The sequence below is a fragment of the Anser anser genome (assembly GCF_964211835.1).
Source record: "Anser anser genome assembly, chromosome: 1".
NCBI classification, from domain to species: domain Eukaryota; kingdom Metazoa; phylum Chordata; class Aves; order Anseriformes; family Anatidae; genus Anser; species Anser anser.
The window spans coordinates 146,328,619-146,350,817 of NC_139720.1; the positions used below are offsets into that span (position 1 = coordinate 146,328,619).

Consider the following 22,199-nt stretch of genomic DNA (forward strand, 5'->3'; position numbering starts at 1 on the left):
CCTCTTTAAAAGTACAGTTAAACACTTACATCCAAACAATTTATTTTTTAGGATTTAATTTTAGCCTTTTTAAATCTAATCCAATGGCCTTTTGGACAAGCACACCTTCCTTGCAACCTGACAGTAAAGGTATTTACACGCTGCACTGAATGTGTGATAAAAACACTTTAGCAGGCATGGACAGTAACCCAACTGTAGCACAGCAGTTGGCTTAGTAATCCTTACAATTAACATGCGTGCTGGAAGAGAGTACTTAAAATTCTGTGTCTGACTACTGTATTTGTCAGGTAAGAGAATGCCTTTGATGTGTGAGCACGATGGATGGTCTTTTTTTATGCTTTTGGCTGTTGTTTGCCTTACTTTTTAAGGGTATTTAGAAACCTGCCTTGCACTTCACAGTTTTACTGAACACACACACGCTGCATCTATAAAATTCTCTTTTAGTAAAGGAATTATATTCTTTTTTTTATTTTTAAAGTGTGACTCTCTTCCCACCTGAGGTCTTCCACTTCAGTGAAATATGCTTGAAGATTTCTAGACATGTTAACTAGTAAAACTTAAAATATATTCAAGTTATGTGCTGGAAATGCTTAATTCAGTTTCCTTATTATCAATGTTAACTTCTGCAATTTTAAAAACAAGGCGTAGGCAGAGATGAGAGAGCCAAATTTAGCTACTGTTTACATGTACGTGCTTCATGTATAATACGAAGTCCACCTTAGCTAGCCAAAAAGCTTTTGCTGATGTAACCATCTTGTTTACATGCAGAACCCTTAACCAAAATTACACCTTACAGCTTGATTGTGTCATCATAAGATGTTAAAAACAGTACTTCTCCTAAGTTAGGCTTGCTGGAAGCATACTCAAGCTAGTGCAGTTATGCAAGAGCAGTTTAATTTTCAAAAACAAATTTTTATTGTAGCTTGCACAAGATAGTCTTCTAAAGTTAGTGTCTTAGACTGTTAAAAACTGTCAAAGTCATTTCAAACACCGTTTTTCCAGCTTAGTATTTCTAGAGAAGCTATTCTTATTCAAACGCTGAACTCATGTCCACCTTCTGCATATCTGATTGAGAGTCAAATGTTCTGTGTTTTTAGGCATCCACGAGTCTATTAATAATTTGATTTCATTTTCATCATTGAATGTCCATAAAATAAAGTGAATTAGCATTCTGAGCTAATGCATAAATGCAAGAACTCTTGCTGCCTTGAATTCATTTTGTTTTTATATTGGGAACAGGGAAGGTGTTTTAAAGAAATGAAATAAAAAATCATATGCCTTTCTGGTACTTCAGACAGTTCTTCATTTCTGCTTTCCTGATAACTAGGGTATGGTTATATACCTTGCTTTATTTACAGTTGGTGTTACCTTCAGTGTAGGTTTTGGTTTTGAGCTCTGACTGGCTTAATAGCAAATGACTTTAAGTCCTGTCCGAATTAGCTTTTCAAGTCTACATAAATATAATTTGAGTTTCTCATGGGGAACATCTTTCAGGGAATGGTTTCTGAGTTTTGCTAGGGCAATGTTCAAAAGAAATTTAACCTCATAAGTCATTTTCCATTGAGGTGCGAAACAACTAGTTTTTTCTTAGCTTTTTCTTTGGCTCTTCTCATGAGCTTTTCTCAAGTATTTTAACAATTTTAATTCATAGTTAAGTCAATTGCATGTGTTAAGTTTTAAACTTCAGTATTTTTATATTTAGCAGATACTCGCTGATATGTATGGGGGGACAAAACAATTATTGTGACTAGCTAGATATTTACATCTACATGATCTTTATATCAAAGACGAAATAAAAGCAAAAATGTAATACATCAGTGAAACTGCTTCCAACTGTTGTGCGCGGTATTGCTCTTTCTGTTCCTTCCATATACTAACAACTGTGTGGATTTTTTTCCCCGAGTAGAAAGCTGTATCATCCCAAAATCAACAGCCTTTTAGGAATATACTGTATGTGTGCATGGCACTGTTTTCATCGCAGCCTGTGAAAATACATTTAATCTGTTTGCAGCAATTTTAAATAAGCAAAGTTAACTTTCTTGTGGAGAGGCTGAGTAGAAACTGATTTAAGTGATCCCATGAACATCTCGCTCAGTCTTCATATTCTGAGGGCAAATGCACATTGTAATCCTTTCTGTTGCTCAAGTGTTCTGTCACTTCAAGTGGATGTTTGGATTGCTGGGATTGTAATCAGTGTTTGATCAACGTGTGAAGAACTTTACCTGTGTATTGATCTGAACTGACTTCTTGACGTTTGTTTTATTCAGTTTTTATATTTACTCAACCAAAGTGAGACACTTGCTTAACTAATCTGAATGAATAAAGCATGTGCTAGCAGGCAGCATACCTGCCTACCTTTGTAACACAGTACTGCATTTACTTTATACAGGCTCAGAAGAGCTATTGAGATAAGACTGCTGGCTATGAGTTTGAGCTTCTCTCTATGCTATATTAGGAACCTGAAGTGATTGACTCCCCTTGATTAGAAGTTAATCAGCTGGGACAAATGTGGAGCAGGCAACACTGCAAAAGCACTTATAATTGAACTGGGGCTTAGAACTTCGAATGCTGCTTTTATTCTAGTACTACTTAGGTTGCTTTTACTCTGCTGGAAGATACAAATGGGAAAGCTACTTTTAAAAAGCAGCTTTATTTTAATATGTCAGTTGTGCCAGAGTATCGGGGCATGTCTAGGAACACTAAATTTATCTTCTCTCCCTGTCTCTTTTTGCAGAAATGAATGTCAAAATGCTTGAGCAGGAAAATCAGTGTTCCTCAGGAACTGATTAATTCCTAGCTGAAGCTTTAGGTTCCACCTTGACTACGTTGTGCCACAAAGCTGGCGAATATTTTATTATGAAAAGAACAGTGAGCTTTTGAGAGCCCACTTCAAATTCTGCTGACTATCTTAGTGCAGACCTCTAGTGCAGTATGTTATTGTGTTATCAAGTGGGCTGACTTATTAAAGCAATCAAATGATTCTTGGAAACAGATGATATATGGATATTGATGTGCTTATGGGGTAATTCTTATTAATAGTTAACCAATGTGTTTCTCTTAAGCCTTTACTTTGTAAATTACCCCTCTAAACAAAAACAAGTGAAAGGAACTCCACATGTGACCCTTAAACTGATGCATCCTTCCTCTTTGCTTCTATTCTATTATGCATAAAGATGTGAGATTATTAGCTTTAACCTTCGATTATTAGTGTTTATTCAGTGAAAGTGGAATAGGCAATTTGATGTTGAAGGAGAGAGCAGAAGAAATTGTATAATAAAATCAGCAATAGTATTTGTCCTTGCTGGGAAAGCTAGTTAAACTTTACGCTGATAGCAGTATTTTGTTATTCCAGTAACGTGAAGCTATGAGATTACTCTTAAAACACTAAAAGTTTCAGCAGCAGCTGCTATGGTAATTAAGTTGAGATTACTTATGGGAAATTTGAGCTTTTTATTAACTAATTTGAAATAAGTCCTGCTCAGTTGCTATTTAATATTTTCTGGAACTTCAAACACTTGAAGCAATTCAATAGTACATGTTGCTGTAGGTGGCTTTACGTTTTCTTTTTCAGTCCTGCATTTTTCCTCTCCACCTCTCTGGATGACACCTATATGGCTCTTTTTCCATAATCTTATTTCCTTTGGTGTAAGGACATAAATAATCCTTCTAACAATATAAAAATGCAGGTTTGATACTGATCTGAGGCTTGAATTTCAAAGGCAATAGAACAGGTCGTAGTTCGGCATGCAGTTCAGAAATTATTAAGTTCTAGCATGCTTTGTCCTAGCATTCTGTAACTTTAACTGTTGTTTCCTGTGGTTGAATAAAAATATGTAGGCTCCGAATATGTATGTTTCTAACCACCTAAGAATTAAGTCAGCTCTGTAATAATGGCAGTGTTGGACTAATGTTGCTGCCTGTTCTAAACTAATTTAGTTTTAATGCTTTGTTCATTTTCTGTACAAAGCTGAGAAGACAGTGCCAGAAGATGATCTTCCAACTGATGAGGTTATAATTGTTTACGAGTTAACACCTACCCCTGAGCAGAGAGCTCTTGCTGGCTTTCTTAAACTACCTTCAACATTCTTCTGCTATAAGAATAAGCCTGGATACGTGAGTGAGGAGGATGATGGTAAGGAGTGTCAAAATTGATCTTTGTGTTGCCTTTTTGTTGGGAAAGGGTATAATACTATTAAAACCAATAGACGCTCTAATACTAGTTTGGACTGATGGGCGGTAATGTTTGTGTTATCTTCGTTTGTGCCAAAGATGTACATTTGAGTCTTCAGGACAGAACAAGGGAGGGCCAGGAATGACAAAAAGGAATTTGCATTGGTGCTATATGGGTGCTCTGACTCATTGCTAATGTAGTTGGTTAGGTAAGACTACATAAATATTCGAGCAAGAGGCGTATCTCTAAGTATTTTGAGAGTCAAGTGGTAGGCAGCCTTTATCAAAAATAAAAATGCTCAGGTTCCATAAATGGTAGACTGGTTTCTCTTTATTCTAAAGCAAATTCTTAACAGAGAAACTGAATATTTTACATCAACTCTAGTTGTATACAACTAAATTCCTCTTAACTTACTCAGTAGCAATTGGTTAAATTGCAGTTCTGAAGCGTTTCACTGAACAGGAAATAAGAGATGATGAGCAGCCTCCCACAAAGATCTAGGCTTGCTTGATTTTATACAAAAGATCTTCCATCTCCCTTCCCAATTGTGTTTAGTGGTACTCTTAATAAAATTAATAAGAAATAGATTTTCTGAAAGCATGAAACCCATGCCACACATCTAGACTGAAAAAGAGTCAAGAGTGCACCAAAGCACACACATGCAAAATAGGAAGTGAAGGCTTACTTGCTGGTGAGTGAAACTTAAACATTAGCAGAAGTTGTGTGTGCTTGCTAGGCTTGTGAGTCTGAAGGGCTTAACAGACTTCTCTGTACTTGGACGATGCCTGAGAACTTACATTTGTTTCCTATACTTAAGATGAAGACTATGAAACAGCTGTTAAGAACCTTAATGGAAGACTCTATCAAGAAAAGAAAAGGAAATTGCAGGGTTCTGCAAAAGATATGCCTGAAAACACAACAGGTAACTTTTTTTATACTGAGATTTAAGCTCTAAATCTAGAGGACACCCGGGCTCTGAGGTTAATTTGATTTTTCCTGAGATAGTTTTAGGAACACTTGCACTGGAATCAGAAAAGCTGCAGCTTAAAATGCATCTTTAACCTCAGTATGTTGAATTGTTATCAGTAAGTGGTACCTGAATGAAAAGAACATTTTAGAGGGCCTTTAAACAAGAACATCAAACTGTCTTCTTACCTGGAAACTCCTGCCTTTCTTCTGAATACGAAGAGCTGAGCTTTGCAAGATGCCTTTGAAAGACCAAAAGAAAAAAAAAACAACTTGTCTACAGCTCTGAATGTTTAATTCTGCTGATAGTAGACTTAGATTATAAGCATGTGAGTTAATGCTGTTCAATAAGGAAAAAAGTACTTGGTCTCTGTAGTAATAATACAAGTGCAGAAGATAATTTGCTTGTTTTCATGCTAATGGTTATTTTGGAAGTGCCTCTAACTTTAGTGTTGCATAAGTGGGTATCTGGATAGATACTGTAACAAAGGAGGTCTGTTTTTTGAGGATGTGTGGTTCTATGTGCTAGAAAGAGGTGGTAGATATTGGGCTATCAGAAATATAAGTAAATGTTGAAGGAAGCTAGCAGTAGTGGCAGTTGCAAGATTGAACTTCACATTGTTGCTTGGAAACTCTCTGATAGCAATAGAAAACCAGGTATTGCAAAATGACAATTCTTTAGCCACCCTGAGCGGAATTACCCTTCCGCTCTTTCAATAATGATGCTATTTGAAAAGTTCCTGAAGTCGTACTTTACGTTGTCCCGTGTATCACGGTGTTATTTGATAACATAGTTGCCCAAAATTACCTCAGTAGTCAGCTGCCTTACCAGCTCTTTTCTATTAATTTTTATTCTTTGCAGGAGACATCACAGGCAAAACTGACTTGAAAACTGAAGGAGAATGTGTTACTGCTGAAAACGCTAAAGTATGAACTAAATCTCTATACAACTTTTTGTCATTGAATTTGTAGAAGTATTTTCACACTCGTAAGACCTGATACTTTTCGCTTTGTGGGGAATAAAACATGTATTGGGGAAAAGTTATTTGAATCCTCTGACTGTGCCTCAAGTCTTTGACACTGGAACTGAGGTTCAGATCTGAAGTTTCTCAGGGAGAGAAAGGAGGTGCAGCTGTTTTCCTAATATAAACAGCTTTGGCTAGTAATGTCCCTCTGAACATGTATGCAAGAATTAATTGATTTCAGAGAGATTTCAAAGAGAAATTGCATCTTTGTGGAAGCATACTGCTTCAGAGGTACTTGGGTCTCTTGTAAAGTTAGTGTCCAATGTGTGGTAAGCGTCAGGAAAGAAATTAAGAAAACTGTCAGAAAGCTTCCAATAACAATTTTTTTCCCTAGCTGTTTACAACTTTTTTTTAATGCGAATTGAGGTGGCCATCTTTAATTTCATCTAGTGTGGGCCCCTGGTTTCTAGTTGTTTCCAGATTGAACCCACCTTAATTTCAGTAGAATTTGTTGCCACCTATGTTGTCTCTAGGAGGCATAGTTGCATAGATGCACAGCTTGTTTTTGTCCAGAGTTTCCTGAAAATATCCGTTGAACGGAGTAATGAGCAGTTCTGAAGCATTAGAAGGGCTGTAGCGGAGTGGGAGTCAGGGAACTTAATATGGTGCCTATTTCGTGGCGTCTTCAGTACTGCTGTTGTAGTTAAAGAAACTGATAGCACTGTGGGGGGGGGGGAAGTTCTTCATTATGACTGTCCTTACTGTCCTGACTTAAAGTGGTTTGAATATTAGGCTCCTTCTTGCTTATTTTTTTTATTGCTTTACTCCTTATTAATCTCAGGAGAATGATGTCACCAGTTCTACTGATATAGTGCCTACAACTAAAGGAGAACCAACTGAATCAGCTGATGAGGCTATAGCGCACGTGCGGTCAGCTGAAGAGCCAGATTCCAGCACAGGTAATGTTAATGTATTGCAGGCTTTATCAGTAGGTGATGACAAACCTGTAAACCTGACAACTAAAAAAGAAAGTAATTCAGATTCTTCAGAGTCAACACAAGGTAAAGTCAGGGGTACGTATATTGTTGTCTTTTTAGGAGCTTAAGTATGCTTTTCCTGTAGAACAGTTTATCTAATCTAGCTGTTGCATTGAACAGATGTAGTACCGATATTGAATTTGAAGCGTGAGTACCAATCTAGTGAAAACATGAAGGGGAATGAAAGTATTTCAGTGTTTCAAATTCTTATATGGTCAAATGAGACTGCTCCAGAGCAATGCTGTTGGTTTATTGTTAAATGCCATGTGAGTACTTATTAAAGCTCTGTGGATCTGCACAGAAGTGGCATGCTGAACTGAACTAGGTCTTGAGATCTCTTCTTTTTAAATATAATTGCACATCACTTCTCAGAATGACAGTAAACTTTAAATTTATGGGAAGGGAAGAATATTGTAGAGACTTCTCCAGTTTATTCTTGTTGACTACATGACATTGGAAATGTTTTCCCTAAAGGATTAGAAAAGCATTTGACTTTCCCATCTTGTTTGATAGAAGACAAAACCATCTCATTTGGATTCAGCAATACCTCAGAATTGTCATTTGCAGATCTGGCTTCCAGAAACTCTGGAGACTTTGCTTTTGGGTCAAAAGGTGAGTTAAGCATCTGAGACAGATACTGAACAGGACTTCTGCTTCATACAAAATACCTTTGTGCACCAAGCTTCCGCATATTGTCAAGTTACGTAAATTTGTGTAACTTTACTTCTCAGCAAAATGTTTAAAATGCAAGTCTCTTAACTGTAGATAAAGATTTCAAGTGGGCAAATACTGGAGCAACCGTATTTGGAGCACAGACAACCAGCAAAGCAGATGAAGATGATAGCGGTGATGAAGTCGTACATAATGATGATATCCACTTTGAGCCCATTGTTTCCTTACCAGAGGTAAAGAAACTTCCAGAATATAAAAGAACATTAAGATAAGCATATCTGCTAACAAAGAAAATTTTTATAAATGCTTTCCTTGACTTCTTATGCTTTCTGTCTGTTGTGCTTCGGTCCTTTTTTCTTGTGCTGCCTGTGTAGAATCTCCTGCTGTTTGAAATTCTGGTGGTACAACTTCTCGCTGGGGGAAAGTATCTGGTGCATCAGTTAATGATACAAAATTTCAGGTTATTATATCTTGACTCAGTGTAGATCATGAAAATTTGTACAAGTAACTTCTAAAAGGTAAATTTGATTTATTATAGCATATTTGAAAAACAAGGTGTGTTGGGGGGGCTTGAACAATTGTCACTGCTAATGCAACTCAGGATTTTTTATTGATGACTTGTAGATTCAGTTCTCTGAAAGCCACCCAATTTGAAATTTTTGCTCTAAGCTAGGTGAGAGGCTTCTAGAATCACTGAGCATTAAAGGTCTAGCACAATTAACTGCACAAGGCTAAGGAAACTATTTTTAATTCAAAAAGAAATAGTTTTTCAAGAAGTAAAGCCTTAAACTTCAGTAAAGCTTAACTTAAGGTAGCCTTCTGTAACTTCTTGAGGCTTAATGCAGTTGCTTGTGTCTGGATTTGGTATTTAGCCTTAGTGTGTATAACAAGATGTAAAAAGTTCGAGATGGTTATAGCTTGTCTTTCTATAAAGAATAAAATTTAATTCCAGATCGGTGTAATTATTAAAGAAGACTGCCACAGCACAAATAAACAATATTTAGTATCCTATAATTTGAACAGCTAATCTGACGTAGTTTGTAACGTGCCTTCCTTCCTTCTTAAAAAAAATTGTGTGCCTTTCCTCATCTGTTTGTTATATTAGGACTCTTGTTGTTTTCTTTCTTGCCTTACTTGATGTTTCATTTCTCCTTCAATGTCACTTCTCCCTTCAGAAAAGCTTCTCTGTCACTTATTTCTCCAGTTCTCTCAAGTCTTCCATATCTTTGGAAGATGTCTTAACTAAAGAATGTTAGAGACAGGTAATATGCATACATAAAGTGACAAGGAGATACAGCTGTCAGCCCTCAATTTACTATTCACAGTTGATATTTATTCTGTTCAGATGCAAATGTTAAGTTCTTTAACAATCTTGAAAAGGTAACACCTGGAATGCTAATAGCACTATATTCTCACTTCTCAGTGTGCACATCAGTCGGCACATATGAAATTTTCCGGGGGAACATGCCAGAACAATTGGTAGCTTTCTTAAAAAAGAAAAATGCACACAAAAGGTAAAACCTCGTGCAGCACAGGGAAGTAGTGTTGCAGTGCTAGAATTCATTTCAAACACTGGGGCTCATTGGGCTCCTAAATTCTGAAAAGCTCAGGCGTTTTATTTCAGTGTATGATGAAGGTCTGTAGAGCTGTTGGCACAAAACCATTCAAGAAAGGAAAACATGGAATAATTTCCCATTGTAATATGTCAGAATCATAATAAGTGTGTAAGATGTAATCCTGCTGGTGGCAGCAGTTCTGGGAAATCATAGGTACTCTACTGTGCTGTGTTCTAGGTGGAAGTAAAATCAGGAGAAGAAGATGAAGAAATTCTTTTCAAAGAGAGAGCCAAACTTTATAGATGGGATAGAGATGCTACTCAGTGGAAGGAGCGTGGTGTTGGAGAGATAAAGATCCTCTTCCATACACAGAAGAAATGTTACAGAGTCCTAATGAGAAGGGAACAAGTTCTTAAAGTGTGTGCAAACCATGTTATCACCAAAGAAATGAATTTAGTACCTTCAGATACATCAAACAATGCTTTAATTTGGACAGCCACGGATTATGCAGGTGGGTTGTTTTGGTGTTTTTTTCACTTTTTTAAAAGATCTTTGTGTGGCTTTTTTCTGAGGAGACTATACCAAACAAAAGCTACTTCTATCTGACTATTTGGAATTAGAGCTAAAGAAACCTGTTCTTGGATTTATTTTCAGATGGAGAAATAAAAGTAGAACAACTTGCAGTGAGGTTTAAAAGTCAAGAAATGGCTGCTACTTTCAAGAAGATATTTGAAGACTGCCAGCAAAGCTTGTCAAAACTGAAGAAGGGACTGCCAGCAGGACTGTCAAAGGACACCAACCCCATTGTTTATTTTGAAGTTTCTGCTGATGACAAACCTTTAGGACGTGTAACCATGGAGCTGTTTTCAAATATTGTCCCTCAAACAGCTGAAAATTTCAGGGCCCTGTGCACAGGAGAGAGAGGATTTGGATTTAAGAACACCAAATTTCACAGAATAGTTTCTGACTTTGTGTGTCAGGTAGGCATAACGTGAAGACTTCTTGAGGGAACGAAACCCATCTGGTCTAACAGTGCCACTACAAAAATCACAGGATAGCACATGCTCGGTGGCAGCACAAATCTAGAGTCCAAGATACTCTTCTCCTTTCCCTGCAAGGAGATGAGCAATGGTGTAAGCAGCATGTACTGCCCTAAGCTGAATGCTCTTTAACTGTGTTTGCCAGCTGCCTGATGCTTTAGTGTTGATTAGTGCTGCCATTTTAGTGTAGAAGAAATAATGGAGATAGAGATTTCTTCTTCCCACAGACAAGGGGCCTGTTGCTGAACAGAAGCAGCAAGGAAAGTAAGGCTTCCCAAAACGAACATTCAGAGCCGTCTCTTTCCAAAGAGAGGAGCTTCCATATGCTCACCTGCTAAGAACACTTACTTTCCACCTTTTGAAGAACACTTTATATTTCAGATGACCTGCACTGCAAAATCAATATTCCATATATTTTAGATACTCCAATTTCAGTCTAAAAAGGTCTTCTATTTCTCGTATCATGCAGTGGCTTTGTCCTAAAAACTCTTAATGAAAACTGAGTATATCCTCCTGCATTGCTCGTGAATCCCGATGTGAGCAGCATTGCTGTTAAATCTTTGTGTGCATTTAGTAGCACTAGCAAGTTCTCCATAATTTCTGAAGGTTTAGGAGATTGATATCTGCTCACGTATACCTTCCCTTCACTCCAAAAATTCTTCCAAATATTCAATATGAGGTATAATGGCTTAAAACAGGTAAAATAATCCAAATTCCTTACATGCTACAATAGTGCTTTTGCATAACGCTACATCCCTCAAGACAGGGCACAATCTTTTCCACATTCAGAAATGGATAGTAATATACGAATGGCTTGTCATCAGAGTAAAAAACTCTCCAGTCTTGATTGGGTATTAACTGAATCTGAAGTATGACCTTTATTGTTCTTTTCTTTAAACTTTCTGCACAGAAACAGGAAAGTACTGATCAGTGGTAACATGACCTTTTTTGGGTGGTCAGTTTCGTGCCTGCAGGGACTGAGAATAGAGAGAATTGTGGTTGCCAGTTGTAAGGGCCGAGTGAAGCAGGAAGCAGACAGTGGAAATGACCAGCTTAGAGTAGTTGCCATGTGGAACAGGAAGATAAAATGCTGTGTTCAGAATAAATGAGAAACATCCCAGTAATGCTTTTTTACCATGAGCAAAGCTGCTGAAGCTGGAAAGCCTTATATACAAGTAAATATGGTACTTGTGATAACTAAGAATGAGGTTTTACCTGTGTTTTTTGAATGGAAACTCTTCTATTTTGGAAGAGAATGTAACTGTGCTATTGGTTGGTGTTTTGGGATTTGAATAAATGCTGTGCCTTTTTTTTTAAGAGAGGTGATATAACTAACCATGATGGAACAGGTGGACGGTCAATTTATGGAGATACATTTGAAGATGAGAACTTTGAGGTGAAGCACACTGGTCCTGGATTGCTGTCAATGGCAAATAGGGGTCGGGATACAAATAACTCTCAGTTCTTCATAACTCTCAAAAAAGCAGAACACTTGGACTTTAAACATGTGGTGTTTGGTTTTGTGAAAGATGGAATGGATGTTGTGAAAAAGATCGAATCCTTTGGTTCTCCCAAAGGGTTAGTAAGTGGAAGAGTTGTCATTACAGACTGTGGGCAAATATAGAATTCTGGCTTTTGAGTATACAGATGTTCTAGCAGTATAAATTAGTATTTAGATGTTATTGATTAATTATTTCAGCTTCTCTAAAAAGGACGCTTCTCTAAAAAGGACACTTCTGATGTATAAATGTAAAATTACAGCTTATGGTTGTTTTTTGTGTTCTAATTGATTTTTTTGCATGTTAAATAAGTTCAGACACTGGCATATTTTGGGTGTATTTGTGTTATCATGACATATTTGTATTGAATGTCAAATTTTAAAAATTAAATCTTAGTCTTGTTAAAATAACTATTGTCTTCACTTTGGCTTGTTGAAAAGCAATTTGCATAATGTGTTGCATACTTATTTTGAACATGCTAATTGCATGCTAATTGATGTTGATAATCTATCTGTGCTAATTGATGGTCAGTAAAGTGAAGGCCTTCGAAACTTTGTGAGCAGTGAGCTCATGAAGCTCACTGCAGCATGTTCATGAAGCATGCTCGTTTTGATGAGCAGTGAGCAAGCTGAGGCAGCTGGTCAGGTGCTGGTCAGGTGGATGCTATTTGTGCTGTCTGCAGGCTCTTTGGCACTTGAGTATTTTGAAAGGTAAAGAGCAGTTCTTATGCGCAGTCTTGGACACAGGATTTAGTTCATACTTGCTTGGGAAATTACCTTCCAGACCCACACATTTTTTTTGTATCTGGTATGTTAAAGTGGCTGGTAACATTTAGTGACAACTGTCTACTTGAGTGTTATCTGGAAAGCTGTGGTATAGAGGGGTGAATGTGCATGGGTAAGTTATTTTAACTTCCACCTTACATCTCAGCGCCAGGACTGTCAGTATTTTTTCAAAATAACCATTTGTATATAAGTTAGAGATGATAATAGACACTACATATTTCTGTCATGCTTTTTTTCTGAGGAAAGCGAGAGTAACCCTTCCCTCAGCCTCTCGAGGGAATGCTGCTTACATAAGCATTACACTGTAAGCCCCTAGCGCACAAACTTGACCCGTGTTTCCATTATATTGAGCTGTAACCCAACAGTAAGCCGCTCCTGTGCTCTCCCGTGTTTCAGTTCCACAAAACGGGAGGAGGAGTCGGCGTTGTTCCCCTTAACCACGCTCCGCCCGCCGCGGCCCCTCAGCCCAGCGGCCCCGGCCCCAACGGGCGCCGCCAGCGCCGCCTCCTGCGCCTGCGCGCAGGGCCGCAGTGAGGGCGGGCGCAGCCGTGGCGAGGCCCGGGGATCCGGGGCGGGCGTTGAGAGGGCCGGGGGAAAAGGCAGCGGGAAGCCGGTCCTCTGCCTGCCCCGAGGGGCTGCGGCCGCCGTGGAGCCGCGTGGTGGAACGGGCGGGTGGGATCCAGAACCCTGGGGTCTCATCCTGGTCTGAACTTGTTCTTTCCCCAGCAATCTGCCGTCCCAGGTTGTAAGCATCCCCAAAATGCAGCCTGAGCGGCTTGGTGCTTCGTTTTTGCTTAAAACTCATAAAACTCATCTGCCGGTTGGGTGTAGTAACACTTGGATCGTCTTAGAAGTTTTAAGTCATGTATGAAGCATATGCATAACTCATTTCTTTCCTATCTCCTGCTGCTACAGCAATTGCTGCCGTTAAAACGTGCTGGCAGTGTTAGTGAGTTTTCCTGAAGCCTAGTGGTCAGGCTTTTTCAAGGAGCAGGAAACTTTCATATCTAGCCAAGCAAAGAATCAAGCCCGTAGTTCATAAGAGACTGCCACAGGGACCAGACCAATTTACGATGGCTATCATTTCCCTTGCAATGTTACATGTTAATGTAAAGCACCAGAGAAGGCAAGGTCCATTGCACCAGTATGAATAAATGAAGTGGATTATGATTCTTCAGTTTCCATTAGTACTGACACAAGCATTTATGGCTCTGCATGGTGGATTAGGAAATTGATCTGTCCATAGTCTAGCAACAAAGACCCCTCCCATGTTTGTGTTTCAAAAGCCTTTGACACTCTATAGGAAGACACTTTAATTTTGTCTTTTATCTGAGACAAGTGTTAGGGTTGTTCTCTTGCACTGGTGTTCCATGGGTCAAATGCTTGCAGTGTGCTCAGAGGATAGACAGACAGTAAGCATCCAAACTCGTGCTGCGAGGGAAGTTGTATCTTGTAAAAACACCCACAAGCAATCAGAGATTGAGAGAGACAGCAAGCTGGATTTGGGCTAGACACATAGTTGGGTTGGGGGTTCAGATGGGTCCTGGGAATCATTAAATGAATTCAGATTTTTTTTTTCTGAAAAGTCGAACCTCCTCAGTATCTTGCCATTTTAATGATTGCTGTCTAGGATCGGGAGCCCTCCCAAACGTGAGGTGAAGATTTCTGTTCTTTAACAGCTAAAATCTGGATGTATCTGGCCTTACTTCCTCCAGAACAACTTGTCCTGTTTCCTTTTAATAGAACTCAGGTAGCATTTGGTGGTGCTGTTGATGCTGTGTTCTTCCTGAGAAACATTCTCCTTTAAGTTACAGAATTGTCTTTCTGGAACAACAAGTAGTTTTCAAAACTGATCTTTAGAAAGCTATTGCTGAGACTTTAAAGTGTAAGGCTTGCATGAGAGAAAATGCTAGATTGGTTTCTCCAAAGCTTTTTGTTACTTTGTTATAAAGCAGTATTTAAGAAAATATTGTAGTTAATTGCTTTTAAAGGATAGCAGAGAGAGGCAGTGAAATACAACTAAGATGATGAAAACTGCTTCAAGTCTGATCTCTTCTAATGTATGCTTAACTGATTTTGCATATAATCTAACAGTATCACAGATTTCTAGGTTGGAAGAGACCTCAAGATCATCGAGTCCAACCTCCGAACCCTTCTGTCATTCTTTTTTTTTTCAGTATGTGACTACAAGTTAAAAGGAAAAAGTAGAGCTAGAAACATTGATATGAAAAGCCTAGATGTGAGGATAGATGGAGCTGTTTACATGATTATCTAATTCTGTTTTTATGCCCTTATTTTGTGTCACCCTCATCACTGTATCTGATGGTATCTCAAATGTTTTTACATGTAACACTATCAGTATTGCCTTATCAGTCTGTGAGGAATACATTTGCTTCTTTAGAAGTTGGACTCGATGATCCTTCTTGGTCCCTACCAACTCGGATATTCTATGATGTTTATATGAATGGTTGTCATTGACATGTATATGCTGCAGAAAAAAAAAAAAAACACTTCCATTTTCAGTGGTACAATTTATAATAAGAGTTCTGTAACAAGGCATTTTAGCTGCTAAATAAGCAAGTCGTGACATACATTGTCACTGAAAATCCTGGTTATGCTAAATGTCTTTGTGCTTTCTTGTACGATAACCTTTCAGGACCAACGCAAAAGAAATATCAAGGTGAAGGCTCCAAAATATACGATGGTAATACCAAACAATGGTGCTTGGATGTCTTTTTCGAGATAAATGCGCACTAAAACTGTATTATTCCTAAGTTTATTTTAAGTACTTTTATTTTTTCATTTTAAATAAGTAGACACTCTTGAACGGGGATTTCTGATATTTGGGAGCCAGCTTGGGAATATTAACTACTGCATGAGGAACACAAAGAATGCTTGAAGAAATGTCTCCCGGCCTTTCTGTGTTTAAGTCTTGCTTGAAGTAGTTGGTAGCAGTCCTTCTCATATTGCATACATTTGACTTTAATTTAAAGATATGTATCTAAAATTTAGAATGTCTTTGGGTTTCTTGGGAAATGCGTGTTGCTACTGCATATGGACAGCAGGGAAAAACAGTGTATTATTAGACTTCACTTACAGATAAATTAGTATATGAAGGCAAGCTGTGAAACTTCAGAAAGACAAATTTGGTCTGAAAACTAAATAATACTTCCATCGGTTTAAGCTATTACAATAATTTATTCATTTGTCAGATCATTTCAGCATTTTTTGATTCCTGTAATATACGTGACTACGTGACAAGCATTTCTAATAAGTCCTTGATGATTTCTCAATGTCAGCTTCTCAAATGCAAAATATAATTATTGTTATTTTATATATTCTGCAGATGACATAGGCAGCTTACTGGAAAAGACAGCTATGTCTTTATCCAAATGTTTTGATTATTCAAAGTCAGAATTCACTGGAAGTGGAAGAGGTTTAGGAATAGAAGACAAGACCATTAATTGTTCTGGAACTGATGCATTTCAAAATACAGGTATGTGTGTGGAAACAGGTAATAAATACTGAGTTTCAAATATTGTGCAAAGTACAACACGCAATTTTATTAGTTTCTATTAAATGCATTTCTGTTCAGTTTAGAAATATAATAATCAGTTAAAATATACTTTTAACATAGAGGTTTAACCTTTCCTTTAATATGTTTTGTTCCTTTAGAATGTTTAGGAGGTCCAGACATACTTAATGCAATTATAACATACGTTTTAAAAAGAAATATTAAACGCTTATGCAATTGATTGCCAGATGATTCTATAATATAAATGAAAAAACTGGTTTGTTTTTTTTTTAAGTAGCTAGCTGCATTAACAGGTATTATAAGTCTGTAAATCAGATGTCATTTGTCAGTTTAAGTATTGAAAACTGGCCGCGGGTGGAGAGAAGGGGTGAGCTGTTGTTCAGCTAACTCAGGGAAGTCTAAACATCGTGAAGATGACCAGCTACCATTAATTCACTGCAAATGTTTGAAAGTGCTGCCACGACTGGAGCAGACTGTGAATCAGTGTAGCTGTGTCTCTTATGGAAAGTTTTAGCCTTAGAAGAATACTTGCTAAATTCCCTTGAAAGTGGGTATGGAAGTGGAGACAGACAGCCAACTAACCCTAATAATAAGAGTAATAATACAAGTGCAGAAGACAGAATTTGCTTGCTTTCATGCTAATGGTTATTTTGGAAGTGCCTCTAACTTTAGTGTTGCATAAGTGGGTATCTGGATAGATACTGTAACAAAGGAGGTCTGTTTTTTGAGGATGTGTGGTTCTATGTGCTAGAAAGAGGTGGTAGATATTGGGCTATCAGAAATATAAGTAAATGTTGAAGGAAGCTAGCAGTAGTGGCAGTTGCAAGATTGAACTTCACATCGTTGCATGGAAACTCTGATAGCAATAGAAAACCAGGTATTGCAAAATGACAATTCTTTAGCCACCCTGAGCGGAATTACCCTTCCGCTCTTTCAATAATGATGCTATTTGAAAAGTTCCTGAAGTCGTACTTTACGTTCTCCCGTGTATCACGGTGTTATTTGATAACATAGTTGCCCAAAATTACCTCAGTAGTCAGCTGCCTTACCAGCTCTTTTCTATTAATTTTTATTCTTTGCAGGAGACATCACAGGCAAAACTGACTTGAAAACTGAAGGAGAATGTGTTACTGCTCAGGAAAAGAAAACAGCTCCTGAGGAGAAGGCTAAAGGAGAAACTCTGATGGTTCCTTCTCCATCTGTGTCTGGTGCTAGTGGTAATACTAAGGGTGATAATCCAGAAGACTCTCAGACAGAAATTAAAATTGAAAACACTGAAGTATGAACTAAATTTCTATACAACTTTTTGTCATTGAATTTGTAGAAGTATTTTCACACTCGTAAGACCTGATACTTTTCGCTTTGTGGGGAATAAAACATGTATTGGGGAAAAGTTATTTGAATCCTCTGACTGTGCCTCAAGTCTTTGACACTGGAACTGAGGTTCAGATCTGAAGTTTCTCGGGGAGAGAAAGGAGGTGCAGCTGTTTTCCTAATATAAACAGCTTTGGCTAGTAATGTCCCTCTGAACATGTATGCAAGAATTAATTGATTTCAGAGAGATTTCAAAGAGAAATTGCATCTTTGTGGAAGCATACTGCTTCAGAGGTACTTGGGTCTCTTGTAAAGTTAGTGTCCAATGTGTGGTAAGCGTCAGGAAAGAAATTAAGAAAACTGTCAGAAAGCTTCCAATAACAATTTTTTTCCCTAGCTGTTTACAACTTTTTTTTAATGCGAATTGAGGTGGCCATCTTTAATTTCATCTAGTGTGGGCCCCTGGTTTCTAGTTGTTTCCAGATTGAACCCACCTTAATTTCAGTAGAATTTGTTGCCACCTATGTTGTCTCTAGGAGGCATAGTTGCATAGATGCACAGCTTGTTTTTGTCCAGAGTTTCCTGAAAATATCCGTTGAACGGAGTAATGAGCAGTTCTGAAGCATTAGAAGGGCTGTAGCGGAGTGGGAGTCAGGGAACTTAATATGGTGCCTATTTCGTGGCATCTTCAGTACTGCTGTTGTAGTTAAAGAAACTGATAGCACTGTGGGGGGGGGGGAGAGTTCTTCATTATGACTGTCCTTACTGTCCTGACTTAAAGTGGTTTGAATATTAGGCTCCTTCTTGCTTATTTTTTTTTTATTGCTTTACTCCTTATTAATCTCAGGAGAATGACGTCACCAGTTCTACTGATATAGTGCCTACAACTAAAGGAGAACCAACTGAATCAGCTGATGAGGCTATAGCGCACGTGCGGTCAGCTGAAGAGCCAGATTCCAGCACAGGCAATGTTCATGTATTGCAGGCTTGAGATGTCTTTTTTTTTCAATATAATTACTGTCATTCTGAGAAGTGATGTGCAAACTTTAAATATACGGGAAGGGAAGAATATTGTAGAGACTTCTGCAGTTTATTCTTGTTGACTACATGACATTAGAAATGTTTTCCCTAAAGGACTAGAAAAACATTTGACTTTCCCATCCTGTTTGATAGAAAACCAAATCTTCTCACTTTGTTTAGGCACTGCTTCAGACTTGTTTGCGTATCAGGCGTCCAAATACTCCGGAAACTTGGCTTTCAACTTAGTCGGTAAGTTAAGCCTCTGAGACAGATATTGAACAGGACTTCTGCTTCATACAAAATACCTTTGTGCACCAAACTTCTGCATATAGTTTAGATATGTAAATTTTGCGTATTATGTTAATTAGTGTAATTTTTCTTGGGCCATAAACCATAGGACTGTCTCTTGTGGTGGTGTACCACCCCTTAGCCCTGATTACATCATTTCTTATCTGTTAACCTTTTTCCTTTTTCTTGATGCTGCTTCTGGTTGTCTGCCCTTTTCTCTTCCTCAGTTGCCTGCCATCCACAACCTATCCTTAACTACTTTTTCCCCATTGCCCTGAGTTTTCACAGAATCACAGAAAGGTTGAGATTGAAAGGGACCTCAAGAGGTCACCTTGTCCAAACAAGAGGTCACCTTGTCCAAACAAGAGGTCACCTTGTCCAAACAAGAGGTCACCTTGTCCAAACAAGAGGTCACCTTGTCCAAACAAGAGGTCACCTTGTCCAAACAAGAGGTCACCTTGTCCAAACTGCTCAAGCATCCTAGACACAGTTGCCCAGGATTGTGTCTGGATGTTTCTGATTTTTTTTGTACCCAAATTTCTATTTCTGCTGTCATCACCGAAGTAATCTTTGCCTTATGTGGTACCAGTATGCAGTTGGGCTTACAACATTTCATTCCCTAGAAGATCCCAATACTTCCCTTCAGTTATCTGACAATTTTGGTTATTTAACTGTTTGTGAAATCTAGGGGAATGGCTTTAAACTGTAAGAGGGTAGGTTTAGATTAGACATACAGAAGAAATTCTTGACTCAGAGGATGGTGAGGCACTGGCATAGGTTTCTCAGAGAAGCTGTGGGTGCCCCATCCCCGGAAGTGTTTAAGGCCAGGCTGGGTGGGGCTTTGAGCAACCTGGTCTGGTGGGAGGTGTCCCTGCCCATGGCAGGGGGTTTGGAACTGGGTGGTGGTTAAGGTCCCTTCCAACCCAAACCATCTTGTGATTCTTTGTCTAGCAATTTCTCATGCCATGTCCAGTAGTTTTTTAAGTCCCATTCAGTTAGCTTAAATCAATTGACTGGCCTAATTGGCTTAGGTCAGGGTCTAGTCAGCAGTTAATCACTTTCCTGAAGCCATAACAAAAAGGAAACTTTGGCTACATCATGTTTCAGTCTGTGCATAGATTGAGTCAAAAAAAAGTCATGGAACAAAACTTTGAGCATTTCTCCTTAATTCTTTAGGAGATTTTTCATTTCAATATTTCTTGCTCTATACTGGTCACTGTAAATGCTTAAAATACATGTTCACTGTTTTGGATCAGCAGTCTTTATTTATTTAAGACGATATTTTTAATGTAAAGTGTGTTCTTTCTCTCTCTGTAGATAACACCTTACCATCCTCTTTGGCTGAAAGTGCACAAGAAAATGGTGAACAGAATATTACTGGTGGTTTGGTAGGGAAGACTGAGAGTGGAACTGAAGCTCAAGAATTCAATAGGCAAGACCTAATACTACCTCACATCAGTCAAATTTATAACGAATTGTGTGTCACCTATCAGGAGTTCCAGGTAGGAACTGTAATGGCCTCAGACATTTTGTAATGCTCAGTAATGTTACAAAGATTCTGACTTTTGACAGAGAATTCAGAAATTACTAACTATATCACTGTCATCATCCACCTCTTCCCCTAAATTAGTTCACTGATTTGATAATGATGCCCTGACTTGGGTAGGGGTTAGATCAGATCAGATATTTGCTCTGCTTCAGGGAGTTTGAATGCAGTGCTATTACTCCAAGAGTTGTGTTTTGTGATGCAGTGTGGGCATGGAGAGAAACACCTGCAACCACTGCTTCTCCTGACAGCACCTGAAACTATTCTCTTCACTCTGGGCATTCAAGAGTGCTTGCCCTCTTGACCTTCTGTGAAGACCATCCCTTCTGCCTTTCCTTTTCTGCTGCTGATGACTCCCAACAGTTTATCCACCAGCAGGCTTGGGCCACTAACTAAAGAGTTCCCAAGCCTGCATTGGTTTTATTCTGTAACAGCTTCTGTGCTTTTGCTAGATTTCCTGCTGGGACTGTCTTTTGTACCATACGAGATCAAAACAATTGTGTGTATCTTTTTTCTCACCACTTTCCTGGGGGTGCTTCCCACTAACTGAAGAAACAATATAGTAATCTAGTGTTTAGGGCACTGGACTATTTTTTGTCTTACAGATAATAGCATTATCCAAAAGTTTTGGAAGCAAAATCCTACTTTTAGTTGTCTAAGCTATTGCTCGAACAGCCATGCAGAGTTGAATTTTGTATTTTGGAAGGCCAAGCAGTCCTGCCACAAATCAAAGTAGTTTGTGTTAGCGTTTGAGGAAGCTGAATGTAGATGGCCATTAAGATACTTATAATTAGTCAGCTATTGTGTAACACTACAATTAAAAACAAAACCTAAGCATATCTGCAGAGGAAAGAATTCTAGTTCACTATAAATCGATAATTTCATATGTTTTGAAGCCGTTTCAACATTTTTTTTCCTTGGCATAGAGAGAGCGTTCAGCACAGGAGCAATATGCACTGGAACTTCAGAGACGAGAATATTTTCTAGTTCAGCGAGAAACATTGCTTGACAGACGTGAAGCAGCTTTGGCTGCAATAAAACATGCTGAGAAAGAAGTTCAGGCAAGATTTGGAATTATAAATAAGGTACAATAACTTATGTAATGATTCTTATTGCTCCCCATATATTTTAACTTGCTTGTAGTTTTCTTAAGTCATCACGTGTTTGCTGGATATAATGCTTATTTCTTTAAAGCGTTTGAAACCCCAAAATGAAAGATGGAGAATAAAAAGTAACAAACTGTTGTTAGGGTGTTTGGTGTGGTTTCCAGTTCAAAATGGTGCATTTAATTGTGGGATGTGTAGGTACATTTTCCTGTTAAAATCTGGAAATTAAGATAATTTGTTTCTAAATCTGCAAAAATTATATGACCTTTATTAGAGAAAAAAATTGTGATGAATCTCTAATTGTATGTAACTTAAATGATTATATTTGCATCAGCTCTTTCTGAAGTAGATTTTCTTGGGAAGGCTTTAAGACACATTGAGATTTTATGACATAATAAATTGCAAAGAGTATTTCTGGAAAAAAAAAACACTCGAAGTTCAACCGAACGTGGGGGCTGTGGCAAGAAATGAAATGGTATGATTTTGGTGTAAGAGGAGGTAATTATTGACACCGTTCTTGCAGGGACTTGCTATTGAATGTAGCTCTTGTAAAAAGTTTTGGTTGTTATTCTGAAGGTTGCCAAGAGAAGTGCTTTAATATATGTACTCTGCGTCTAAACCATAAGATCAGAATATAAATTCCTTTGAGGTGTGCATATGAACCTTTCCCACAAGCCATTGAGGGAGTATGTAGATACA

General features: G+C 38.2%; 1 protein-coding gene across 3 annotated transcripts in view; it reads left to right on the plus strand.

Annotated features, from left to right (window-relative positions):
• LOC310892157 (E3 SUMO-protein ligase RanBP2-like) overlaps positions 1-22,199 on the plus strand; it is a 43,583-nt gene that overhangs the window by 18,272 nt on the left and 3,112 nt on the right. The window contains exons 21-29 of one of the 3 annotated variants that reach the window (XM_083819537.1): positions 3,968-4,132; positions 4,989-5,093; positions 6,000-6,064; positions 6,944-7,061; positions 7,653-7,751; positions 7,905-8,044; positions 9,605-9,878; positions 10,022-10,347; positions 11,726-12,316. In XM_083819537.1, coding sequence (XP_083675663.1) covers positions 3,968-4,132; positions 4,989-5,093; positions 6,000-6,064; positions 6,944-7,061; positions 7,653-7,751; positions 7,905-8,044; positions 9,605-9,878; positions 10,022-10,347; positions 11,726-12,031 — 1,598 coding nt within the window. In that variant the 3' untranslated portion in view covers positions 12,032-12,316. Of the gene's footprint in view, positions 1-3,967; positions 4,133-4,988; positions 5,094-5,999; positions 6,065-6,943; positions 7,062-7,652; positions 7,752-7,904; positions 8,045-9,604; positions 9,879-10,021; positions 10,348-11,725; positions 12,317-18,387; positions 18,517-18,740; positions 18,810-20,165; positions 20,351-21,320; positions 21,480-22,199 lie in introns of those variants that run through there. The other 2 variants (XM_083819538.1, XM_083819539.1) reach the window with 2 other exon arrangements.